This window comes from Sturnus vulgaris, chromosome 3 (assembly GCF_052056855.1).
Source record: "Sturnus vulgaris isolate bStuVul1 chromosome 3, bStuVul1.hap1, whole genome shotgun sequence".
In the NCBI taxonomy this organism is placed as follows: Eukaryota; Metazoa; Chordata; class Aves; order Passeriformes; family Sturnidae; genus Sturnus; species Sturnus vulgaris.
Window position 1 is genome coordinate 85,131,668 of NC_142245.1, and position 8,370 is coordinate 85,140,037.

General features: G+C 46.8%; 1 protein-coding gene across 1 annotated transcript; it reads right to left on the bottom strand.

The window, feature by feature from the left end:
- Window positions 1-153: 153 nt before the first annotated feature.
- MTO1 (mitochondrial tRNA translation optimization 1) lies at window positions 154-8,284 on the bottom strand. Its single transcript, XM_014870227.2, has 12 exons — window positions 8,015-8,284; window positions 7,674-7,873; window positions 7,163-7,280; window positions 6,202-6,491; window positions 4,185-4,297; window positions 3,859-4,049; window positions 3,491-3,621; window positions 2,818-3,022; window positions 2,565-2,736; window positions 1,747-1,865; window positions 1,114-1,271; window positions 154-938 (listed from the first exon to the last, which is right to left on the bottom strand). Exons 1-12 carry the CDS (start codon window positions 8,223-8,225, stop codon window positions 717-719), a joined length of 2,130 nt encoding a protein of 709 aa, XP_014725713.2. The 5' UTR covers window positions 8,226-8,284; the 3' UTR covers window positions 154-716.
- Between the last annotated feature and the right edge of the window lie 86 nt (window positions 8,285-8,370).

Below are 8,370 nucleotides of genomic sequence, written 5' to 3' on the forward strand. Positions count from 1 at the left end.
GTTCCCACATGTCTCCCACCCTCCTCAGCACCCAGCCTTGTCCAGCTGCCTCCCCCAGCTCTCTAGTGAATCTCAGCCCACCTTATGTGTGGGAACTGTGATCCAGTGTACTGGCAAGGCCTGACGAAAGCTAAGTGATAACGGAGCTCTTCAGCAAGTTTCAAGATAAGCTTTATTTTAAAAAACACTTGCAGGATGTGGTATTTACACTCAGTCTCCTACATAAATTTAAATATTTGTGTGGCACATTTCCATAGCCAAGTGTCTCCTACTGGCTGACACCACACCAAGACACCAGCTTGTGCATAGTCACTGCACAGCTATGAACACCAGTCCTGAACTCAATGGAACACACTTTTCAGTTCCAATCCTTCTCTGCTGCCGTGGGCTTTGCATGGTAACATTTCTAACTCGTTTCAGAAGAACTAAACACCGTCCTTTACAAGATGCAGATTTTGACCACATGAAATCTTCCAAATGAGTGGAATTTTAAAAGCAGCTCTCCTGTCTCTCCATTCACATCAGTAAAATCACAGGCTGTATTCAGGTTTCTGAGCATTTACTCTGTGCATTCATCACCTTTGTTCTATGCAATGACACTGCCATAGAACCCAACTACAATCACTTTGGATCCAGCCAGCATGGGCGTTATCTGGGAAGAGGCTCAGGAGCACAGAGGATCTTGCCACGAAGTCTGGCAGGATTAGTGCCATTCTCTACAAAGGTGTTTTAACAAACTTTGTCTCGTCTTCAGAAAACTCTGCTGAAATCTGTCTTTGTGAAGTTGCTTTGCCTGAGTACATTTTCCCCGGGAAGTACCCCCCAGACTGAGGCACAGCTTTTAGTTTCTCTGTCTTCCGGTGATTGGTTTTCACAAATCTCAGCAGGTTAACAATAGCAGCTGGTGTGATTCCAGGGATACGGCTGACTGCACCGATCTGCACATGGAGACAGGAACAAGTTAACCACCACCAAACCTGCACACTGGAGCTAGTGAGAAATAAGATCAAAACCTGTGGATGTTCCTTTCCCTGACTCCTTCACCCCCACGCCCCTTGAGAAGATAGAAGGGATTTCACTGCTGCTCAGCCCTGCTGTGGCTGAATTTCTCACCGTCTGGGGGCGGTTTGCATCCAGCTTCTCCCGCACCTCGGTGGAGAGTGAGGCATCAATGGCAAAGTAATCCAGATCATCTGGCAGCTCGAGCGCCTCATCACGACGCACTTCTTCCATTTCCTGCTGCTGATTGACTACACACCACTCGTAAGCAGCTGTGGTGCAGGGGAACAAGAAAGGCAGATATAGATAGATACTCATGTGAAACAAGTCACTTGCAAGAAGTCTAGAAAGCACAATGAGAAATTCCACTGAGGTGGTCAAAATTCCTAAAGAAATTTCCAGCCTCCTAGATTATAGAGCCTAATTCACATCACTGCTTTGGAAGAAGTCATACTCTGATTTGTTACAGGAATATAGATACTGTTAGGGCTGTTTTTATCTTCTCATCACAACAAAGGATGGCCTATTTGATGAGGCAGTAAGAAGGAAAAAAACTCAAAGTCATCTCAACCACAGAGTGAAACACCAGTGCATAAAAAGGGCTGTGGTTTATGGTAAAAAGCTCACACTCTGATCAGAGTGTTTCATTTCTCTAAGCAGCAACAAGAAACACTAGGACAACTGCTCCCCCCTTACTGAACAAACATATAGAGATCACCACAAGAGGACCTAATTCTTGTACTCTACCTTCTATTTTCAACCTCTCTGCCAGCTCTCTCCATTGAGCAAGCTTGCCCAGGGGCTCTGGGATAGCCTTTGCCAGAATCTCCATGTTGGCATCTTGATACTGAAGGATGTCAAAGGCACTGTGGAGAACAAGAGTAAACATTTATGGTAAAAGGAGTCATACTTGTAAGGCAGATTTACGGCTGTTCCAAGCTCAAACTTCAAGTTTTAGCTTAAGTCAGAACAACTGCAGAACCAAGCTCAATTCCCTACTATCTCCTCTCAGTATGCAGAATTGCTAAACTCTTGAAGAGAGACTCCTTGCACAAATTTACAGCAAGACAGAAGGGACAAGGCAAGGGCACCAAGTGAAACCTTTCATACACACTGTCAGCCAGGTCTTAGTCACTGATTTAAAAGAACAGAAAAGATGAGATAAAGTTTGACTAGGGGAAGTAAGGGCTTTTGTGTCCAAGAACAGCTACCACCTGACACTAACCTGAAATCAACTGCTGCTTTTACCAAGCTTTTAGCGAAGCTGCAACCCACTGCAAAACCATTCCCAGCTGGTGACTCTGTGTAAGGACAGCAAGAACTGTCTGGGCCAGTGGAGCACTCCCTTGCTTTAAGAGCACATGCCAGTACCAGGAAACATGGAATAGTAAAAACATCACTGTCATACTTATTCCATAGGGAAACATCAGATGTGTGTCCTTTGAAGGTGGTAAAGTTGGAATCTTGGAGTACTGACAGCTTCAAGAAGGACAGAAAAATGCCATGACATCACTAGCCAGAAGCAAGCATAGGTCAAATCAGAAAGCTCCAGTTGCAACCCTTACCTGACAGGTGATCTGCGATTGCTACTTATAGGGACTCCTGGTAGTAACTGGGACCATTTGGATATGCTGAACTGAAGTGATTTTAGTGTTGCGATCCCATCCTCTAATGCAGCTCTCATCTTAACTGCTTGTTCATATCGCTGCTGTGACACACACCCAGCTTCTTCAAATCCTGCAGAGAGAGATGGTGTGTGAGACAAAGGCCTAGAGCCAGGCAGGGCTGGTGAGAGCACGAGCTACCAGAGCAGAACACCTCTGTGAGTGAGCCTGGCGTCGGCGTTGTCGGGCCGCAGGGACATGCGGAACTCCACGCGGCTGGTGAACATCCGGTAGGGCTCGCTGGTGCCCAGCGTGGTCAGGTCATCGATCAGCACTCCCACATAGCCCTCGGTGCGACTGACAGTGAACGGGGGCTTGCCCTGAACCCGCAGGCAAGCATTGATCCCAGCAATCACACCCTGCACAGCCAAAACAAACCAAACATCCATCAGTCTCCTCTTAGCAAAATCGTCAGCACATCAGCCCCCACAGGCACATATGTGAAATCCTACCCAGGAAAATACAACAGTCTGTGCCAGTAATCCAGGCTGTTTCCTTCTTGTGACATTATGAGTGTCTGAAGGGCTTCTTAGACCCTGCTGATGTGTCTAGAGATAATTCCCAAGTTTTCAATTATACCCACTGCAGGGTCTCCGCGCTGAAACACTTGACAATTTCAATTACTACTGTTACTGCAACCTTAGTGATAGCAACTGCAGATACTTGTACAGATAGAAGCAAAAATGTCTTAGGCAAGTCTGGAATCAGGTGGAACAATAAAAGTAAGAACACCTCATGAGCACAAAATGGGCCTAGCAAGACTATCACAACGGCCAATGTAATATCCCTTTCTGAGTGCTGAATATACAACAGTCAGATTCACTCACCTGAGCTGCAGCCTCTTCATAGCCTGTTGTGCCATTTATCTGGCCTGCAAAGAAGAGGTGCTGAACAAGACGTGACTCGAGAGAAGCAGTCAGTTGTCGGGGGTCTAAGAAGTCATACTGCACTCCATAGCCTGTGACACACAACAAGACAGATGTTACAGGAGGGACTGTGAAGGCAAATCGGTGGAGTAGAATGGCTTATCAATTCTATTTATCATTTCTGATCAAGAAAAGGAAAAATCATCGTATCCAGGAATTAGTTTTGCTTCATATTTTCTTTGCTTTGCTATGCTCTAAACAAAACCCGCTTTTCATCAACTAGTAAATAAATATGACTAATAGATTCAAAAACTATTCAGCACCCTCACCTGGCTGTAACATCTTGGCTTTTTCCAAGCCTGGGACAGATTTGATCACCTCCTCCTGGAGCTCAGGTGGCAGTGTCATGGACATGCCTTGGGGGTAAATGACGTTGGACTCCAAGCCTTCGGGCTCCAGCCACACCTGATGTTGCCGGTCTGGGAAGCGAAGAACCTTTGATTCAAGAGAGGGACAGTACCTGCAACAGTAAACAGCCATGAGCAGCACCTGACATGGAGAAGAACTTACTTTCCAGAAGTGAAGCAGGAGAAATCCACAGCTCCAGATTGCCAGCTTGTCCCCTTGAGAGCCTGGCATGATGCCACACACTCACCGTGGGCCCCTGGTCGTCTCCCTGACATGGTTGTTCAGGTGGAGGTTATCACGGATAATTTGCTGGGCCTTCAGGTTTGTGCGAGTCAGGTAACAGGACAGCTGATCCTCTGGCTGGAAGAGGCCAAAGCTCGACCTAAGTTAATCTGGTCACAACACTGTATCCTTACTAAATAACTCTGAGATCTCCAAGACCTTTCCCATGATGGCTGGCTCTCACTTCTGGGAGCAGTCTGCAGCGCTCTCACACCCACTGTACAGACTGAACATGAGTGATCTGAGAGATTGTGCAACATGCCCAAAACCAGACTGAGAACAGGATGGAAGTTAGGAGCCTGGGATTCAGGTTCTATCCTATATGCCATATTCCTAATTACAGGATGGATATTCTCATTAAATCAACTGCTGTGTTACATCACAGCATTCAAACTGACCACAGGGAAAAAAAAACAAGCTCTGGAGTAGGAAGAGTAAGTGCTGACCCTACAGCTAACAGCCAATTAATGGGTTTGGTGAAGGAAAACAAAGATTCCCTTCGAGAGAAAAAAAAAATAAACCTCAAAACTCTGCAATTAACATGAAAAATTCAAAGTCTGGAAAAAGCCTAATGTAAAGTATACCACGGATTTTTCTGAAAAAGAGTCAATAGACTCACATTCAAAATATCGATAATATAGCACCATAACTATTTAAAACTGCCAGTGAGTTATATATTAGCTAGCCAAGAGCCTCGTGATTTTACATGGTTTTGATTTACATCTGTGTTGGCTGAGTGTCAGTACAAAACCTTGAGAAATCATCTCAGTGCACCTGCAAAGAGGAACTCCATGGACCCATACCCCTTAGAGAACTTAATCAACAGTTGAAGATCAAAATTCAATAAAGAACTGTTCAATGGTTCTTATGTAACTCGAGATGAATTAGATACCATAGTGCAAGAAAGCTATCTTGACAAAGTTAAGAAGTCAAAAGCCTATACACCCCAGAAAACTTGATTAATACATTGCAGGTGCAGTAAGAGAGCCACCTCATAGGCCTTTACACCCCAGAAAACTTAATCAACAGTAATTGTCTAACCAGGAGAGCAAATTTATGCTCGATAAAACCTGGGTTATCCATTAAACAAAGACACACGAGATGTTTTGGTAGTAATAAAAGAAACAGAACACCTATACCATGATGCAATAAATTGGGCAGACTTCTGGGAGTGTCTATAAAAAATCCTGGATGTTATCACATATATAAATGTCTGAAAGTTGTTGTTTCTTTGAACATGTTTATGGCGAATAAATTCCCGGTATGTTCTAAATTTTGACTCAAAATTGTTATTAGTCATGCTTGTCTAACAGCTTTTTTGCACTTAGAATTAAAACTCTTTGTTTCAAAACCTCTCCCGCACATGCAGAGGACTTCAAGTGATACTAATTTTGCCCCATCCCGATAATAAAAGGTTATTGCAATTCCTATATCCTCTGGGGCAAATTAACTCCTGATACTTCATTCTGTGCTGTTTAATTACATTATGTAAAAACAGCCAATTTTCCAAGATTTTCTTCAGAAAACTGAACCTCTTCTGCTTTTAAGTTACTGTTAAGCTGCCACCTCTCAGCTCTGTGGATAAATCCATCCTTTCTCTTTCCTAGTCAATACTACAAATGATCTCCAATTTCAACATTTTAACCTTATTCCAGAGCTAAGATAAGAAGCCAGACACTATTAATCTCCACAATACAGGTGTAATACTGGAAGATTTTGTAAAAACAGCCACGTAACCAGCACATGAAGAGTAGTACTAGTACCAGTTATCACATTTCACACAACTCTGACTCCAGAAGCAATCAAGTTGAGAAGTGAGAGTAAAAAGGTATTTGCTTTCAGAAGAACACAAGTAACTTCTCCCTCACAAATACATCCCAGCTGCCTTTCCCAGCCACCAACTCCTTGGCTGATAATGAGCACAACGTTCCCAGATCCACTCCCCAGCTGGCTCTGTGTGCCTTTGATGGGCGCTGTCCCACCTTGATCCACACGGCCTCGCTGAGGAAGCTGAAGGGCACTGGGGGGTTGTCAGCTGCACGTTCCTCCAGACCACTGAAGTCAATCGTATCCTTGGCAAGTCGGGGCGGTGTCCCAGTCTTCAGCCTGCCCACAGCAAATCCCAGTTTCTCCAGAGTGTGAGCCAGCCCGATGGCTGGCTGGTCCCCCAGCCGCCCTGCTGGGTGCATCTCCAGTCCAATGTGGATCATACCCCTCAGGAACGTTCCAGTGGTCAGGATAACACTCCCAGCACGTACTGTGCTCCCATCCCCTGAAACAGCAAGTTTTCAGAGATGTACACATTTTAGTGTCAACAAAGCCTCAGAATTCTGGTGCTTCTATCTAAAACTAGACTAACAGTGTTCACTGGGGGTTTATCTGTCTTCTATTATAAAATAATACCAGCATTTCCATAATAAAAGCATCAATAGTAATAACTACAATAAGCAGCATATATTTATTTCTGTATCTTTATTATTCCTAAGCAAGTTACCCCTAACAAAGAAAACCACTCCTGGGAAAAACCCGTACCCAAGCCTTTACTTTGGAAAGCCTGTTAATTAGAACAGCAAGGGGTAACAAAGTACAAGCCTGTTATTAATAGGACCCCATGGTCCTGTAACATCGAGGGCAGCATACACCAATTACCAAATAAAATCTCAAAACACAGCATGGAATCCAGTATCACTAGCCTGAAGAAAATAAACTTAGTTAACGTCCCAGTATACTACTAATCCAGATATTTTTGATATTGTATTACACATATTAACCTAGTTTAGCTCACACTTTGCCTAACCAGCTCTGTTGGCTAATTCATCTTTCTCACTAATGGATTAGAATAGCAAAGTTCATCTTTCTTATTGGTGAATCAAAAATATTTACCCCAAAGGCTGCTCTTAGTGGGGAGTAACTGAAGGCATTTAGTGAGTTTCTAGCACATACCCAAAACAACTCCTGTTACTTGGCATTTCCCAGGACGGCCTGGTTCTGGCTCTGTCAAAAGAAGATCCTCCACAGATGCCTCACGAACTGTCAACAGTGGTGTGTTAAGGATTTCTTTCTGTCATGAAAGGAGTTACTGCAAAAATCTAGGAAGTTATGAGACATATGGGCAATCCCAAGCCCTGCTGATTTCTGAAACATCTATTACCCACCTCCATTCTTACCAGGTCATTTGGCAGACACTCAGTTATGGTACTGTCCTGATCTATGAGGTAGAAGTTTTCATTCACATAAAGTTTTAGCTCAAATAAACTATTTGGTCATGAAGTATCGAAAACACCAGAGAGTTTTTAAAACTGTGCTGAGCTCCAACAACTTACACTGCATCAAAGTACCAAACAGAAAGGTATCTAGGTCTGATCGGTAAATAATGAAAAGCTAAACACAGCCCCTTCCTTGGCAATCCCCAGTCGCGTATCCCGACTCCCAGCACCCCGGCGCGGCCCCTCACCTGCATGTTCTCCCTGTAGAGGCCGCGGTCGATCTGTGCGCGGAGGCCCCACACGGCCGGGCCCTTGCAGCGGTTCAGCACCTTGTAGTGAACGCCGGAGCGGTCGCACACACGGCCGCACAGCCCGTCCAGGGCGTCCACCTCCCGCATGAGGTGCCCCTTCCCGATGCCGCCGAAGGACGGGTTGCAGGACATTTCTCCTGGGCAATGACAGAGGGACACCCTCAGCACGGCGCAAAGGCTCCCGCGACCTCCCCGGCTCAGCGCCGCTCCCCAGGCCGCGGGAACCCGAAGCGCCCGCGGCAGCTTCTCCCGCCCACCCCGGGCACCCGCGGCAGTACCGATGGTGCCGATCCTGTGCGTGAGCAGCAGCGTGCGGGCCCCGCCGCGAGCGGCCGCCGCCGCCGCCTCCGTGCCCGCATGGCCCCCGCCGATCACCACCACCTCGTAGCGCGGCGCTGCCGCCGCCCCGACCTCGCTGCCCGCCCGGCGGTGCCCGGGACGAGGCGCCGGGGGCAGCGGCAGGCGGCGGCAGCCGCTCCGCACGAACATGGCGGCTGGGCCGGCCCTCCCGGCAGCGGGAGCTTGGGGCGGGAGCTCTGTCGCGGCTTCTCCGCTCCGGAGCGAGAGGCGGGGCCGGCAGCTGCGGCGGGGCCGGGCGCCTCCCCGCGGCCGCCCGTCCTGGCGCCCCGTGCGG

Coding starts and splice junctions, on each gene's coding strand:
- MTO1 (XM_014870227.2), bottom strand. CDS start 8,225: ATGTTCGTGCGGAGCGGCTGCCGCCGCCTGCCGCTGCCCCCGGCGCCT. Junction 3,622..3,858: donor AGCCAAGATGTTACAGCCAG/GTGAGGGTGCTG, acceptor TGTGTGTCACAG/GCTATGGAGTGCAGTATGAC. Junction 939..1,113: donor ATGCAAACCGCCCCCAGACG/GTGAGAAATTCA, acceptor CTCCATGTGCAG/ATCGGTGCAGTCAGCCGTAT.